We start from the raw sequence: 17380 nt of genomic DNA on the forward strand, positions 1-17380 counted from the left end.
TGTTTGTTCAAGGAAAGGCTGCTTGGAGGATGCTGCACTGGGAGCTGGGTTTGCTCCACGGAGCTCTGCGACATTCAGCACCTGTCTGGAATTCTGCCCTGCACTGAAGCTGCTGAAGGCATTGGGTTTCCCCACAGGGTCCATTTGCTGCCCGAGCAGTGTGCTGCAGCAGCGCTGTGCTGGATCCCTGCCCTCTCGCCAGGGAGCTGAGAACCAGGGATTTTCCATGACCTAATTTAGGTTCCGGTTTGGAGCTGAAGAACAAACAAAGCAATGGGAACTGACAGCTGGCAACAGGTTACCTCATGTTAGACACACTTTCTCCAAGTCCCAGGGATTGCTGTTCACCCTTGGCTAATCCTAATGCATGGCATCCCTGGTGTCAGCACTTATTTCTGCATTTATGACTGCAGGAATCACTCCCTCAGCCTGCTCTCTGGTTCATCTGCATTGAATTGCTTCTGTTTCCCGTCCTGTTAACAACCAGATCCTGAGAAACATATTGTGAAGCACTGGAGTAACGCAGCGCTTGGGTAACAGAAGCTGCTGTACCCTGCATAGAACAGCAGGCTTCCTGCTGCAGCCATGCATGCATCCTTGCAGGGTTGAGCTGGTAAGTGATGCAGGAGGCTGTTTGACACAAAGCTGCTCACGCTGTGCCATGTTAATCCCTTACCTGCTCCATTTTGTTGGGGTTCTTGTTTTTTTCAGTGCTAACTGCAAATTTAGCTTTGTAAGTGGCTTCATCTCAGCCTCCTGCGGCAGAAGGGTGTTTCCCTGGGCTCAATAACTGCCTTGCTCGAGTAGGGGCTGGCATGCCCTCTAGTGTATAATCTATTATTAAAAAGAGAGCTTCAAAAGGCACAGTCTTCTGGTAGGCTGTTCCAAGACCAAACACAGTCTTAGGCTGACATTGCAGACGATTATGCTGTTTCTTTTTGTTAATTAACTTACTCCTAGCTTTGCCTAAGTGACTTTCAGTGAGCGGCTGTGGTATCAGATCTGTAACCCAGTTTGAAACTACCCAAACGTTTCTGGTTTTTCTTTGGTAACTCCCATGACTTGTCTTTTTCTGCTGCAGCTGCTCACAGTAAAAGGGCTTTTGTCCCCATAAAAGCTGTTGCTCAGAAAGGTAGCAGAGTGCTTCAGAAATGAACCTAAATTAGCAATGCACTAAGAGCTCTATGCTCTCTGCAGCATGTTTCTAGGTTCAGCCCCTTGTCTTTGTAAGCAGTTTAGAACAGCAAAGGAATGTTAAAAGAGTGCAGCACTCACAGAAGCCAGCTTAGGGAAACAAGTCAGAGACTGAAGAAGGTCACGTAGAGCTCCCAAGCCTACGTGTTTCCTAATCCATTTCAGAAGGCAGTCATGAAGTCAGGCCCCAGGTACTTGCTGCCTGTGCCAACACAACTTGCCTCACTTGAAGCTTGCTGGTGCCCTGCTGCTAGCTGTGGTCTTACACCACCTTTGTTGGCATGGTGGCATTACGCCTGGAACCAGAGCGATAGGCTCCAAGCAGCTCACCCTCTCCAGATCAAAAAGAAGCAGGAGGAAATAAAAGTGCATGCACTTCCCAGCTTGTTGCAAGCCCAAGGCCTCTGTTGGCTGGCTTGGGTGATCTGAAAGTACACCTGCGTTTCTCCTGAGTGCAGCAAAGTTTTAGGCAAGCACATGCATGCCAGGGCCAAGCCTACAACATGGTGCTTGCTGTCCAGCTGACTGCCCTCCTTTGATACCTGCTACCTGGAAGGATCCGAGCAGCCTACTTCCAGTGACAGAAGCCAGGCTGGAGTCTAGCAGACTGCAGGAATTGGACAAGACAGCTGGAACTGGACAAGAGGATGCACCGTTGGCAATCCTCCTGCTGTGGATGATGAGCCAAAAGAGGTGAGTTGGCAAGTTGGCAGTTCTTGCTACCAGCCCAGCCTCTCCTGCTCCGAGACTGCAGCCACAGCTCCTTCAGACCTGAAGCATGTAGCTGTTCAAGTATAGGCACAGGCAAAGAACGTAGGAGCAGGTCTCTTCTTTCATTTACTGCTTAACTTGTAAACTCACAGGAGTAGGGTCTCCATCTGGGTCTGTCTGCACAGCATTTAGCATAATGAAGCTGTGCTCCTGTTACAGTGCCAAGGCCAGGCTGCCGCTGCCAGCAGCTTTACAGCCTCACTTTCTTCCTTCATGATTCCACAGAGCTGTACACTTCTCATTTCCCTGGGCAGCTCCTTTATTTCTGCCACTACAAAAGGAGAACGCAGTTAAATTCCAGAAAATGTCCGGGGTATTTTATAACAGAACTTACTGAACTACAGTAGTAAGCATTTAACTGACGTGTTTGTTTAAAAACAACAAAAGTCATTAACTTGGGGCCACGTGTGCTTCTAGTTTTCACCCTGCCAGAGGAGACTCATCCCACACATCTCATTTCCACAAGAGAAGGGCTGGGAAGCCATCAGTCGCACACAAATGGCACCCTCCATGTACCATTAAAAGCAGCTAAGAGTGCAACCAAGTCAGGAGGAGACATGATTTCCACTTACAGTTAATAACAAAAGTCACCTAGACCCCCTAAGTAGGATATAGTTCATGTAGAGCACGATCAAGTTAGCATCAGGAAGGTCGGCTGGGCTCAGGCAGGCCCAGCTGAATGCTTGGATGCAGCCCTGCCCCAAAGCCAGCACCACCATTTTCTGTGTATGATGGTCATCGTGCCATCACTCATAATAAACAAATGAGAAATCCCAAAATGCTCTTCTGCTCGGGTGCTTTTTCAGGCGTGCCAAGCTGCGATGATTGATGTATTTCACAAACTTCATAGTTTCTTTGTCTCTGTACACCAGGGCCAAGCAGTTGTCCTCTGGATTCACAGTCAACAGCTGGGAGAGGTGAGAGTAAGGGAGGAAATTAGTTTCAAAAATGTGTCCTTGGTGGCGCTAAGAGCCACCAAGTAAAACAGCTTAAAAACTAGGCAGAAGAAAGGGCTGCTAAGAAAAAGCGATATATATATTTATATACAACCAGAAGCATTTATTAGATAGCAGGGTTCGTTTGAAGAGATTCTGGACTTATTGGTGTGAGTGTTCATCAGCCTCGTTGGTGCTCAGCGGGATGTGACTTTTCCTTGGAAAAGCACGATCTCTGCTACAGCCTCGTGCCCACAGGAGTCACTGACCGCTTGAAGCCAAATCCAAGGCTGTGCCCCCAAGAGCTACAGCTCAGGCAGAAAGCCGAAGGGTAGGCACAAGGCTCCGGTGCAACAGTTTCATCTTGAGATCGTGTTAGCATTGTGATAAAGTGTAATCATGCCACTCCACCCTAAATAATTAATTTTTATCTAATTTACAGTTAGCAGCCAAGCTCCTTACCTCTTCATCTTCACCTTTAGCAATGTAGGAAGTAAAGCCACCATACGCTGGATCCCAATCTTAAAAGAGAAAAAGATTCTTAGAAAGTTGAGCACTGTCCAGACTCCACACAGCCCTCCTGTGTGAGACACAGCTTTTATCTTCCACCCTGCACAGTGACTGGAAGCAGGATTGTCCCCAGTTTACCTCCTGCCGGTCTATCTTTTTCCCTTTACATTCAGAACTGACTTAAATTGAATGTACCAGGTTTGCCTCTTACCACAGACAGGCCATTTAAGGTAGCTTGGCTTTCTGCTGCCCACAGTTTTGCCTTAGCAGATAGCAGACTTCCAGTCTAATTACAATCACGTGCCAGGTGGTTTCACCTATGCATTCTCAGCTAATCTAATAAAAAAATGCACGTGTTTATATTTTTGTTTTCACCATTAACTAACTAGCGATCAATCTGAAATGCCTTGACACACCTCATGTGATTTAACAAAAAGAAACAGGCTTTGTGAACTGAGGGCAGTGAAAGTTTTGATGAGAAAGGAGGCAAAATGCAATGCTTTCAGCAGGAATTCTGGCCACCCGCCCTTCCACTGTGCTCAGAGCCATCGCCCAGCAGAGCAAAGACATCGGGCCCACATCCTTTCCCTCTGCCCCAGTGAACCCACACGCCACCTCCTGGCTGCAACACAGGCAGCTCAGGCAAAGACACAATCCCAAATCTTTGTGTAAGGAACACAGGAGTGAAGATGAGGATGTTGTCTGTTGTCTGCTTACCTTCACAGCCACAGTAGAAGAGCAGGTCAAGAGCAAACTCAGTTGCTTGACTGTCGTGGACTAGAGTATAGTGCCCATTGGTCCAGCGCCGCAGCTCCCCTGCACACATCGGGGTACTCGAACCTATGGGAGGGCGCAGATTATCTCAGCATCCAGGCAAAGCCATGAGGATGTGCTGTAGCTGACTCCTGCAAAGCTCAAGGCGTGTGAGGGGAAGCCCCCATACTGTCTTTGCTGGCCCCAGCAAAGTGCAAAGGAAGAACAAGTCAAACAGATCTCATGTTAACATCTTTTCTGGAGGGGGCTCTAAGTTATGTCCTTTGAACAGCGTGGGGCAGAGATGGACAGATGCAAGATTTGCTTCCTGACAGCTCCCAGAAGCAATGTGCTTTGATTCAACCAGTTCTTCCTTCTGTTTTGTTCCCCCTCCTTTGGGGTTTACACTAGAGCTCTAACCTTCAAAAGCCAGTAACCTGCCTGCTATGAAAGCACACAAACACCAAACACTGCAGGGAGGAAAGCAGCACTCTGAACTTTCAGGAAGGTACATCAGAATTTGGGAAAGTCTTTATGTTCTCATGGTTCTGGTCAGATTTCAGTCCATGCAGCCTCAAACTATGACCTCCTCCTATGGGAGTTTACAATTACACAGGAAGAATATGGCAACAAAAGAGGCAAAATGATAAGCCGGGGAAATAGAAACAACAGCAACGAAGTCTTTGTACAAAGTAAGTCTTGGGTTTTAATTCCTTTTTCTTCTAACGTCTAATCACTTGTAAAATCAGCATTTAAAAAAAATCTGATACATTTGTACCTGGCGCTCACTGCAGCACAAGGTGAAATCCTAGTTCCATGAAAATCTCTGGGTCTGCTGCCAACAACCTTAATGTCAGGATCCTGCTCAAGTCCTTTCACTTTGCTGCTGCCCTACTTACCATTCTGTGTCTCACTGTCTTGTGCCTCAGAGATGTAGTCAGGCTGGTCTGGCTGACTGGTACTGCTGTCAGCGTGCTGTTCAGTCTTTTCCTCCTCACTTTTGGAACTGCTGTGCCCAGCACTGTCTGCTGCTCTTTCCTCCCCAGCATCCTCATCTGAGGGGGCCAGGAAGTGCAGCTTTAGACCAGTGAAGTTGGAAAGCAGTAAAAACAGGGCCTCCGAGCGCAAGAACTGCAGGAAGTCCTTCAGGATGTTAGGGAGGCTGTCTTCCTCTGCTGTCTCATAGAGCCTGGAAGACAGCAGATAGCAGCAGCAGAGAACCAATGAGAGCCACATCCATGGCAGCAGCACTAGTCAGCGCAGCCTCGTGGCAGCTCCTGCTTGGTGTGATCAATGGAACAGCATTGTCATTTCCTACCTTTTATTCGGAGGCCCCCGACTACTCCAGTGGATGTCTTTGTTCTCCAGAGCTTCGCACAGAAGTTGAAATTTCTCTTTCTAGGAGAGAAAGAGTTCTGAAACATTAACACTTAGCCCCCAGGTCTCCCTCAGTGTACTGCAAGCAGCCATCCTGCACTCTCACGTAAGGCATTCTCAACGTTTTCTTTACCTTGCCTGTCTCCTAGTGACTGCAGAAAAGAAGAACATAGCCTGGGTGGGCACTGTGAATTTTTAATGGCCATGACCTGGTAGGTATGAAATGCTACTTAACTGTTGGCTGGGTGAGAATGCAATTTCACTGAGATATGGATGCTCAGCAAACCAGGGGTAAATCAGCCTTGAGAAACACAGCCATTCAAGTAAGCCAAAATCACTGCAAGTCATTTGTTTCATGTACAGATGAGTTCCCCTAAGCTGCAAGAGCTTAAGGGACAGATAAGAATACTCTGGTCATCACGGGAAGGATGATGTGATTCCATCCTTCTGCTTTGTTTCCAGCAGGAAACGAGAATGCTGAAGCAAAGCTTATAGGTTCTGATGTATCCCTGCACAGCAGTGTACAGGCAGGCAGTGGTTATCCACCCACAGAAACACAGAACGGCTGAGGCTGGAAGGGACTTCGGGAGGTCATGCATAACAGCAGGACACTACCAGCCCTGTGACCACATCGCATGGAAGCACAAAGCTCACCTTAAGAAAATCCTTCAGGAGAATTTCTGATCGCTCCTCAAATTCCTCCTGGATCTGAGCTTGGGAGTCCATGTCCAAATAAACTAGGTTGACCCACTCATACAAGATTTCATGCTGGAAAGGAAATGGATGTGAACAACAGATTTGCAGAAGTAAAAACAATTCCCCAATTTCTCTTTGCCCAGCAGCCAATAGTACTAGATTCCACCCACCCACTCCATTGCTGACCTCTCTATACTACTGTTTTGTCACGCACAGGGGACAGAGTAAAATATATAGAGAGAGATATAGGAGGGAAATTACAAATTTATGGACAGGAATCAAAAAGGAGACTTGGATAAGCTAATGTTTAAAGCTTCTCCAACCACTGATGTGTCCTGAACAGGCATTTGAGGGACATGAAAGAAGTGTAAATGCAGTTCAGTAGACACTGGCTACTCACATCGTAGGGGATGTGTGGGTTTCTAGGCAAGGGAGGTTCAATGTAGCGTGCAGGCCGCTCTACTGGGGGGCCATGAAACCAGCCGCTCACTGACATGCGGCACTTCTCCTCCGAAAGAATCTCTGATACCTGGAACAACATCAGCAGCACGTCAATTTAGAATACATAACATGTAAGGAGTAGCTGTAATTGGTTACACAGACTCATCCCTCATGAGAACCTACTGCTCACAGAGAGGAGGCAGCCAAGGGCTACAAGAAGCGGGATTAGTCTCTGTTCATAGAGAGCTAAAACAAATGTTGACGCTCAAGTCCCTTGCAGATATCCAAAATCCCAGTCTGACCTTTTATTCTATGCTCCCAGCAAAATCCACTCCCTGTCTCCGAGAGCTTGAGCAAAGGTTGAGTTGTTTTGTCACAGAAATAACATTCAATTTTCTACCACTTGTTCTGTTAAGAACTGGCATGTACAAGTTGCAAAAATGAGCTGGCACAGGTTCACCTGGAAATGCAGAAAAGGTTATGAGCGTGTAGGCCAGAGCAGGCTGAACCGGTCTAACTTTTGCCTTTTACTTTTTTAAGATTTCATTAAATTGTGCACTGACGTTAATTGGGCTGCCCTGAACCATTTCAGATTGCAAGGTGCTGCACTGTAATGATAGCGCAAAGGGAGAGCTACCCCCTTATGACTGGTTGATGGCCACTGACTGCTGTGAAGTTTTGAAGCACATGAAGACATTGCAGTTTTTATCTCCTTGAACTGCCTGAAAGGACAGGAGGAAGAGTGATGTGAAGGTTGGGGATGTCTTGGGCAGAGCGACCATGAAATGGTAGAATTCTCTGTTCTTGGAGATGTCATGGGAGCTGTCATTGGGAGCTCATGGATGTGCTCTGCTCAGTGAACATCCAAAGCTTTATTTGGGATCTGCTGAAGATGTGTACACCACAAAGGCCAACACCTGAAGATGTGCTAGGAAGTAACGATAGGACTTTCTTTCCCCCCAAGATGATAGAGTTAGGCTGACAACTTAAAGTTGGCTTTGCCAGCTCCTGTCCTCCCTAAAGTTATAAGCTTTTAATGCACAGCACCTAGCATAAGTATCTATTCTGACTGCCCACGCTTCTCCCTTCCCCTTTTCTCCTTCCAGCCAGGGCTGTAACAGCACACAGAACAAAAAGCCACAACGACAAGAATAAAAACATGAAAAAAAGGCAGCTCCTTGCCTGGTGGAAAGAGACTGGAGACACTTCAAAGAAAACAAGCGTGTTCCATGAAGGCATCAATGACTTCATGATTTGCTGTGGCTGAAAGTGTTCTGAGGAGGAAGAAAACATACTCTGGTTAAGATACTGAACTTACTAGCAGCTGATGGTTCTGACTTCACGGCACTAACTGGTGGGACACTTCAGCAGAAGGGATGGAGCTCGGGGCTTGATGAGAAATCAGTGGACTTATGTTGTTGGAAAGGGAATTAATTAAGTCCCAAGCACAGTTATTGGCATCACTTCTATCCTGCCTTCTTGGAAAAAAAAAGATTCCCCTCTTTGTTGCCCTCTGCTATCACCCACTGGCTTTGTGGCTTTGTCTACAAAGACTTACAACCCCCCCTGCAAGGTGCAAATTTTATCTACACATCAGCTTCTCTGAATGAAGGAAATATTCTTCATAGAATTGCTGCAAGGGGTAGGTGCACAAAAGTCATCTCTTTCAGCCAATAACGCTGAGCTCTTACCATCTGTGCTGAACAGGTCCAGCGTCCCCCCATCACTTTTCTCCCAGGGTGGCACGAGGTAGAGGATGAAAGCAATTCTCCGGCCTTCCAGCTCATCGTCATGGCACAGCAGTACATCTGCAAGCACACACATTTTGCTACAGTAAAGCTGTGCTGAGTATACCTATGATTAATTTCAGTGGTTGCTTCTCAGCTTTCTCCCTGCAACTGTACAAGGAAGAACGTACTGAGAGGTGAAAATGCAGTTCTTGGGAAGGGCAGCACTGACACCGCAAGGTTAATTTCTGTGGGATTTTACTGTAATTAGCCTACTCTGAAGACATGGAATTACAATTCCTGTCACCCACCACAGTGGCTGTCACTGGGTACAGCGGACCTTCCTGGATTAACCAAGGTCTGGTTTTTGATACACAGCTGCCCTGCAAGATGTTTGTGCTGTAGTGGATGGAAAGGGAATCCCTGAGCACAGAGCATTTGGTTGCATGGAAGACTTACAAGCAGCAGGAATGTTCCTTGCCTGCCATGGCAACGTGCATGCAAGGGGTGCGACAGCCTGGATGGAGCACCCCACACCAGCCCTGGACCCTGCTGCAGCTGCAGGCAGCATGACCACAGTGATGGGGAAGGGTCAGGAGGGGTTAGGGACAGGTTGTGGTTTAATGGGTGGTGGGCACGGCAGTCCCACAGGGCAGTGGGCTCAGCCCCAAGCTCCAGAGCTGAGGGAGCGCGGGGGCGCTGCTCTCAGACTTTGGGTTTGGGTGGTGCCGTGTGGAGCCAGGAGGCTGGTGGGCAGACTGACCTGTGCTCTCGTACTTGGCGCAGGAGATGTCGATGGAGGGCTCCAGCTCAATGTGGGTAACAGCCTCCAGCCACGCTCGCAGGGTCCCGCTCAGCGCCCGCCTGGGGAGCAAAGCACAGGGTGAGGCAGGCCCAGGGCGTGCTGCCCCGAGGACCCTGCTGCCTTACCTCAGTGCGCTGACGTGGGGCTCCGGCCTGGCCCCCAGCTCCTCAGACTGCGGTAGCATGGGGAGAGATGGAGAAAAGCATTGAAGGAGGTGCTGAAGGAGACCTCATGGCTCTGCAACCCCTAAAAGGAGGTTGTGGTGAGGATGGGGTTGGCCTCTACTCCCAGGAGACGGTGATAAGGAGAGAGCGACGGCCTCACGTTCTGTCAGGGAGGGTCAGGTTGGCCATTGGGGAACATCTCTGCTCTGAAAGAGCCATGAGGGAACGGCACGGCGGCCCGGGGAGGTGGGGGGGGGAAGGGGGAGAGGGGGCCAACCATCCCCGGAGATGTCCCAGAGCCGCGGGCTGTGGCCCTGCGGGATGCGGGCGGTGCGCACGGTGGGCTGCAGCCGGAGGTCGCGCCCCGAGAGGTTTGTTTCCCCCTGGCGCTCGGTAGCTCCGCGGCACTCAGCCCCGCTCCCGGCCCGACCCACCTGCCGCAGGGACAGCAGGTCGTTCCGCCGCTCTCGGAATCCCAGGCACAGCAGCTCGTCGCCCAACGCCGCCGCGAAGGCCGGGCTGGCCAAGAGGCCGCGCATCACGCCGTGCCGGAACGGAGCCCGCTCCACCGCTACGGCCTCTGCGGGGACAAAGCCGGCGGTCGGCAGGCGGCGCGGCACCGGGCCGAGAGCCGCCAGACCCCCCCCCGGGCCCCGGACCGTACCGTGCCGGAGCGGCTCCCCGCCGGCCCAAGCCGCCGCCGCCCGCTCCCGGAGATCCGCGTCTCCGATGGCGGCGCACAGCTCGGCCGCCTCCTCCCGCCGCACGCGCTTCTCCCCGCCGCGGCCGCCCGCCGCCCCGCGCCGCTTGGCGCCCATGCCGCCGCTCCCCACCGGACTACGGATCCCAGCGGCCCCCGCGCGTGCCGAGCCAATCGGAGAGCGGGGGGGGCGGGGCGAGGGGTAAGGGCGCCCCGCGATTGGTCAGGCGGGACGATTCCGCGACGGGCGCCGTCGGAAGCGGGAGGCGGGCGCTTCCGGCAGAGCGGCGGCAGCGCGGCCCGCCGGGAGTTGTATGGCGGATCGCGTTCCCGCCGCCTCCCGCCATGTCCGTGGTGCCGCCCAACCGCTCGCAGACCGGCTGGCCCCGCGGGGTGAACCAGTTCGGGAACAAATACATCCAGCAGACCAAGCCGCTGACGTTGGAGAGGACCATCAACCTGTGAGGGCCGCGGCGGGCGGCGGGGCTGCGGCCGGCCGAGGGGGGCCGGGAGGCACCGGCTGGAGCGGCGCGCGGTGGTCGGAGCCCGCGGGGAGCGGGGCGGTTCGCGACGCGTGATAGATAGGCCTGAACGGCGGGGCTGGAAGCGGCCTCGCAGCCCCCCGGACGCGCTCCCTGCCCTGGGGACACCCGTGGCCGCCATCCAGGGCTGTCCGGGCCACCATCCGTTGCCTCGGACGCCATCGGGGATGGAGCCCCCCCAGCTCTGGGGGCAGCGCTAGGGCCTCTGAGTAAAGGATTCGCCCTCTTTTAGTCTTAAATCTCTTCATCTTATCGCTGTCTGTGTAAAAAATTCACTCTCCCTATGGAGCCACTACGACAGCTCCATACCCTTCCTATGCTGGGGGCCCCAGGCCTGGGCACAAATACTCCAGTTGGGTTCTCGTGAGGACAGAGTAGAAGGGGACAGTCCCTTTTCTCTTCGTGTTGCCATCCCTCAGTTGATGCAGCCAAGAACTCCGTTGCCTTTCCAGGCTTCAAGCACACTGGCTCATGTCTCATTTTTCATCCATCAGAACCCCCAGGACCTCTGCAGGGCTGCTCTCGGTGAAGGCTTAAAGGGACAAGAGAAAGCTGGCACGCTGCAACTGGGTTGCAACTACCTGCTCCCTAAAGTCCCACCCAGTGCACTGTCTGACTCTGTGGCTCAGTGGTGCACAACACCTGATGAGGGAGTGTGAACTCCAAGCACCACGATTACTGAGTAGTAGTAGGGTTTGGACTAATGGGTGCTTCTCTGTGAGCATCTCCTGTCTGCTGCAGGGGGAACAGGCTTCTGTTGGCTTGGAGCACTCTTTGTGTGGCCAGCAGCACGTGGATAGGTGTGCCTGCTGCCTGCTGAGTGTGCAGTACACTTCTCTTAGTTGAAATTCACAGCAGCTACTACCAGAGAACACTTGTTTCCTGCTGTAGATTAAAAGCTGTAGCTGTAAATATTTTGTATGAGAAAGTATGTAGTTCTGCTTCTGTTCCTGAGTGAACTCCTGTCAATGTATTTGATAAATATGTCTGTTGAGCTACAGAAGCAGCGGATGCAACTGCAGCATTCAATATTCCATTGGTATTCAGAAGTACCTACTGTTTGGCGTAACTAAGTTGGTTCACAGTTAAGATTCCTATTGTGGAAGTTTAATTGTCAGCTTCAGGGACTGGAATATTTCTGCAGTGTTCCTGAAGAGGAAAATCAACAGCAAGCTGAGTTATCAGCACTTTTTATTACTGTTTTTTAAAGGTAGGCTAATGGCTTGGATGTGCAGACTGATGCACCCACAGCAGCACAGTGCGATGGATTGTTAGTATGACTATCTGGGAATCGAAAAATGGGAATGAGTGGCAATGTAGGTGCTCTTAAGCTTTAAGTGTAAGGAGACAGGTTTGCTTAGAATGGTACTGCAGTTAGGAAACTTGTGGCTCACTTGTGTGCATGGGAATTGGCTTTGACAAGGAAGTGACTTGTGACTTCCGTGCTGTCAGGTCTTTGTTAGTTGCATTTGCCTGTTGCCCTGTGTTCTCTGTAGGATTGAATTGCCTGATTTCTTCCTTAAGTTTTCCTTTTTTTCTTATTTTTATCTCTCCACTCCATCCCTGTTGCCTGGAGAAATCCCTTGAGCGCACACTGCCTCGGCTCTGGGGATGGAGGTCCAGGACTTGAGCCAACAGGGGGATCTCCAAGCAATTCCTGCCCCAGTCTTCCAGCCCTGTACATGGACACTCAACATCTCCTTCTAGTAGCCTGGTTCTCAGGTTCCTCATTTCTCCTGCAGAAACAAATACTGTCCTGCACAGCCTCCTTCCTTCCCAGCAGAGCTTTCTCTCCCTTTTCTCCAGGCTGTGGAGCCAAAGCAGGTGGCTGCAGAGTAGCTGCAGGTGCTTCTGGGTGTTTTTGCCTATTTCTGGGTTGGCATCACGACAGCGTGTCCCACCAGCATGACTTCCTACCCTCATGTGCCATCATGCAGCCCTTGGCATGGCATGGGGTGTGCAGCACAGCATGTAACCCAGACCTTGTAGTCCTTTGCGATGAGTGACTTTCTGCTCCCTCGAGCACGGAAGGCTCAACTGCAGGGTGAACACTGCGTGCTAGAGATGTAAATTTAGCTTTCTTGTTATGTAGTAATATTTTCTTTCCCTTTAGCTATCCCCTCACCAATTACACATTTGGCACAAAGGAACCCCTTTATGAGAAGGACAGTTCAGTGGCTGCTCGGTTCCAGCGCATGAGAGAAGAGTTCGACAAAATCGGCATGAGGCGGACGGTGGAAGGGGTTCTGATAGTGCACGAGCACCGGCTGCCCCATGTGTTATTACTGCAGCTGGGGACGACTTTCTTCAAGCTGTAAGTGCCTGCTTCCTGAAAGCACCTCCTTAGTCCAACCAGAAAAATCACAGACCTCTCAAAATGTGCATATCGCAAAGTAAGATGTGGCCAACTCTGCTTTGGTGTTTTTAATGAGATTCATTTGTTCCAAGCGCATGGTTTGTGAGAACTGTTTTTAAATTGATGAAATTTCCCTCTAAGATGTATTTATCTGACTCTACTCATGGGTAGTGGAGAGTTGCCTTGGTTCTAAAGTTGCTGGAAATCTTTGTTGCACCCTGGTAGGTTCCTGTTGGAAGCCCTTCTGGTAGTCAGGGTTTGGTCTTACACTGTGCAAGCTGTTACACTTAAATACACTTATGCTACAGCTGCAAAAACGGCAAACCCTGGGAAATGCATAGTGGGAATGAATTTACAAACTGCCAGGTCAGCTGGGTTAATAAGACGGCCAGGCATCTCAATTTGTGAGGGAAGCGCTTCAGTTATTCCAGTATTATCACAACTGGAAGTTTTGGTCATATGACTATAGTGATGGTCAGGCTTGTTTTCTTATTTTAAAATGGTTAGGCTTGAGACAGGTGATTCTCCTTGTACTCTTGGTTTTATGTTTTTAACATTTGGTCTCAGGTGAGGAGAAAAATTATCTCTATATCCAGATTCTTTTTTGATATGGGGCACATATGTGGACGAAATAGGCACGTTGTTTGCCTTTGCAAACAACTGTGGCAAGAATGTATCTTCATTTTTTTCATTATTCTTGCATGAAATGCAGGATGGTTCCCCACTTGAGCTTTATGCTTCCTGTACACGTCACTAAGTACTGCTTTTGAGATTAGAACAAGCACAGCTGGTGTTTACAACCCCTTCTTGAACTTCAGTGCTTTTCTATTGTTAAAACTTTACCTTTTAAGTGTCTCTGTCATTATTACGTATATTGTTATACTTCATCCCACTGAAGTTATTTATTATTGTTGGCCTGTTTTGCTTTGTTTTGTTTTTTAAGGGACACATAGCAGCCATTTGAGATGGTCTTGGTGAAAGTTACCCTATTGTCTTCAGATTTGGCAAGGTTAGATTTGGAACCTCAGATGCAAGAACCTTGAGTGAATTTGTAGCTCCACGTGTGGAAACGTGTCCTAACTTACCTGTGAAAGTCTGCGAATACTGTAAAACATAACTCTAGCTTTAATCATTGATTATTTTAACAGACCTGGTGGTGAACTCAATCCAGGAGAAGATGAGGTAGAAGGGCTCAAACGCTTAATGACAGAGGTCTGTTTTCTTTTGTTATGTTGCAATACTAGAATGTTGTGGAATGTTGAATGATGTTAGAGTTAGTAGAATAGCCAAAGAACTGCAGCAGTCTCCTCATCACTTGTCATTTTGATGCTTTTGTGTTTGACTGTAAAATGTTCTCAGGTCACTAACAACAAAGTATTACAGTAAGCTCTCACGTATCCTCCTCATGAGAGTGTAACCCAGTGGTCTGTCTTCCCCCGAGTCCTGTGTTCACATGCAACTTGTGTTTTTGGGCTGGCATCAGATGTGCAGCAGGATATGGTGCTGAGCACAGTGTGAGGATGACGACTTGTTTTTGAGCCAGTTTTCCCCACATACCTAACAACTATATCGAAACGATTGCTGTCAGGTAGTGTCACTGCATTTCGTTCCTCCCATTGGTCATATGGCACTCAGTTTGTCTGAATGTAGTGTGCAATTCAGAATGTCCTGTCGGGTGAGGATTTCATGAAAACAAAAAAAGCCACGTTGTAAAACCAACCAAACATTAAAAACTATTCCAGAATAGCTCTGGACTACATCGTACCCTTATTACATACAGCAGGTCTTCATGCTGCCAGAGTGCATTTTGTACAGTTTAGCTTGGAGTATTTAGTGTTTTGACTGTAGCTGTATTTGATAGATCCTGGGCCGTCAGGATGGGGTCCAACAGGACTGGGTGATTGATGACTGCATTGGTAACTGGTGGAGGCCAAACTTTGAACCTCCACAGGTGAGTATTTATGTTGGCTTCCATTTTCTTAAATACAGCTTGTTTTTCCAAAAGCCTCAAAGGAGCCACTTGGGCTTTTGGAGTGTCTGCTGCATGAGCCATTAGTTCTTGGGGGTTTTTGTTAAGCTATTTAGTCTTCTTTCTTTGGCTGAGGACAAACTATTAAGTTTTTCTTCTGGAAACTCCCTCTGCCTCCTTACACCTATCTACCCTGCCCCGTGCTGAGCTAGGCACTTCATTTAAGTTCCTGTTTTAGCCACAGTGGTCACTTATGCAGCAGTATGCCTAGCTCATGCCCTGTGAGTAGTCACCCCTATTGCTAAATGATAAATGAGAACACTTGCTCAGTTTGCTGTTATGCATTTCTGTCTTGTCAGGCTGGTTTAGCTGAGAATAAGCATTGGTGCCTACAGTATTTTCAAAGCTCTGTTCAAGCATCTTTTTTTTCTTCCAGTACCCCTACATCCCGGCTCACATTACTAAACCAAAAGAACACAAGAAGCTTTTCTTAGTCCAGCTTCAAGAAAAGGGTAAGTGTTTGTTTGCAACAGGATTTTATTTATCAAACTATCAGTGCATTTATTTCATGCAAGGCAATGTGGCTACATTTCATATTCTTGTGGTTCATTTGCTTACAGTTAATCATTAAAAAAATCAATGTTGGTATCAGTTTTGAAGCCGGATGGTTGTTTGAACACAGATTCCCAGTAAAGTCCCATTCCTGCTCCTACATCATGTGCACAGCCCTGCAATTAAGCTTGAAAGGAATAAACCTACTTTGGTAGTCTAGAGCTACATGATCTTGCTTTGAGATCTGTTGGGAGCACCTTGGCTGAATGCTTGGTGATATTTTTCATTTAATACTAACCAACTTGTATTTATTGGTAGCTTTGTTTGCAGTCCCCAAAAATTACAAGCTGGTAGCTGCACCGTTGTTTGAGCTCTATGACAATGCACCGGGATATGGACCCATTATTTCCAGCCTTCCTCAGCTTTTGAGCAGGTATGTTGTGTTTGCTTGCACGGTGGTTCTGGGAGCCTGGGCGTTAAGGCAAGGGCTGGGTGCTGCTTAAACCAACTGTGACAGTCGTGCAGCTGTCCCAAAGAGCTTACAGTCCACCTCAGATAAGATGTGATGGATGCATCGTGTCAGGAGACGTGCAGAGGGACACGAGGACTCCTTAGATGGTGTGAACAGTTCCTCTTCACCCTGCTCTGCCTAAAGGCAGCAGATAAGTTCTCCTGACTACCTGTAAAACACTGGCTGTTACGCAGCCAAATGGTGGCAGTGCAAAGGAAGGGGATCGGGGAGGTGAGATGGATGCGTACTTCTTTTGTGGGAATATGTGTGCAGTGAAATGCAGATGACCAGAACTGGCTCGTCAGTTAAACATGTCCATCTAGTACCCTTAGAGTGCATCAGGTTGGCTCTGATACCAGAAATGCTCTAAGAGTTGCTGGTGGGTTACGTAAATCTCACTGGTAGGTTCACCAGAGATGAGGGTCTCTTATGAGGTTGTCGATTCTTTTGCAGCCTTGAGAGACTAATGTGCAATGCTAGTGTAGTGTTAGCTGTCCGAAAGTACTGCTGCTTGTTACACTAAATCTGTCTTTTGAAAGGAAATAAATCGCTTTTGCTGTGTCAGGTGGAGGCTTCTCAGGAATAAAAACATTTGCTTGTCCACATTCCAGAATGTCAGTTAACAGAATAGAAGTCTCTCACTTGGTATAACTCTTCCAATTTTAGGTTCAACTTTATTTACAACTGAGTTCCTGTACAACACCTGAGGAGTCTGATCGAAGAAGCCGTCTCTGTGAGCACAGCTTTATGATGTAGAAAAAAGAACATGTTGACTCGAGGATTTCATTTTTGTTCTTTTCCTGAAGGCCACTAAGATTCTATTGTATGAATAGAGAAGTGAATCTCAGCTGTTTAGGTAGCAGGATGGCAGCGTGATGTCAGAGATTTGATCACTTTCCATTGTAATACTCACCAGTTTTTTTTGTACAACATTAAACGAGATGGAACCGACTGCTTGTCTTTTGTGGATTTTGTTTTTCCTTTAGTTGTCTTCTAGTTTGAAGAACATGATTTAAACTTCTTTCCTTCGGAAGTACACAAAAGATGCTGAAAGCAGGATGTGAGTTCCTGGGGGAGGTGGTGCAGTCAGTTGTGCCTGGAGGTGCTGGAGAGGAGCGGCACGGAGGGAAGTGGCAGGTGGATGGTTGGGCTCGGTGATCTCAGAGGTCTATTCCAACCTCGTGATGCTGTATGTGTACACTTCATGTAGCTACGGGACTGAGGCCGAGGCGCTATAGCCGTGCGGTGTGCAGGCAGCAGCTCCAGGCGCGGTGCCTCTCCGCTCCCCGGGCAGCCGTGCGAGCACCTCGCTCTTAGAGAAGCGTTCGCTACAGCTAAGCTGGCCCTCGGCGCGCGCCCAGCGCTCCGTTCCCCCGC

The 17380-nt window shown here is 49.0% G+C and overlaps 2 protein-coding genes across 3 annotated transcripts; one reads left to right on the plus strand and one right to left on the minus strand.

The window, feature by feature from the left end:
* Positions 1-2203: 2203 nt before the first annotated feature.
* Positions 2204-10208, minus strand: OGFOD1 (2-oxoglutarate and iron dependent oxygenase domain containing 1). Of its 2 annotated transcripts, XM_072346351.1 has the most exons (13): positions 10038-10208; positions 9808-9953; positions 9335-9381; positions 9168-9268; positions 8369-8485; positions 7860-7951; positions 6637-6765; positions 6195-6308; positions 5482-5561; positions 5063-5352; positions 4128-4250; positions 3363-3421; positions 2204-2873 (listed from the first exon to the last, which is right to left on the minus strand). In XM_072346351.1, the coding sequence occupies exons 1-13, from the start codon at positions 10189-10191 to the stop codon at positions 2712-2714; spliced, it is 1614 nt and encodes a 537-aa protein (XP_072202452.1). In that variant the 5' UTR covers positions 10192-10208; the 3' UTR covers positions 2204-2711. The 2 variants fall into 2 exon arrangements, with proteins under 2 accessions (XP_072202452.1, XP_072202453.1); XM_072346352.1 differs by lacking the exon at positions 10038-10208 and having other exon boundaries at positions 2205-2873; positions 9335-9455; positions 9808-9910.
* A 127-nt stretch (positions 10209-10335) lies between these two features.
* On the plus strand, positions 10336-16954 carry NUDT21 (nudix hydrolase 21). The gene is made up of 7 exons (XM_072346347.1): positions 10336-10534; positions 12729-12929; positions 14120-14183; positions 14833-14922; positions 15377-15452; positions 15811-15925; positions 16670-16954. Exons 1-7 carry the CDS (start codon positions 10419-10421, stop codon positions 16689-16691), a joined length of 684 nt encoding a protein of 227 aa, XP_072202448.1. The 5' UTR covers positions 10336-10418; the 3' UTR covers positions 16692-16954.
* The last annotated feature ends 426 nt before the right edge of the window (positions 16955-17380 follow it).

Source organism: Excalfactoria chinensis, chromosome 11 (genome assembly GCF_039878825.1).
Source record: "Excalfactoria chinensis isolate bCotChi1 chromosome 11, bCotChi1.hap2, whole genome shotgun sequence".
NCBI classification, from domain to species: Eukaryota; Metazoa; Chordata; class Aves; order Galliformes; family Phasianidae; genus Excalfactoria; species Excalfactoria chinensis.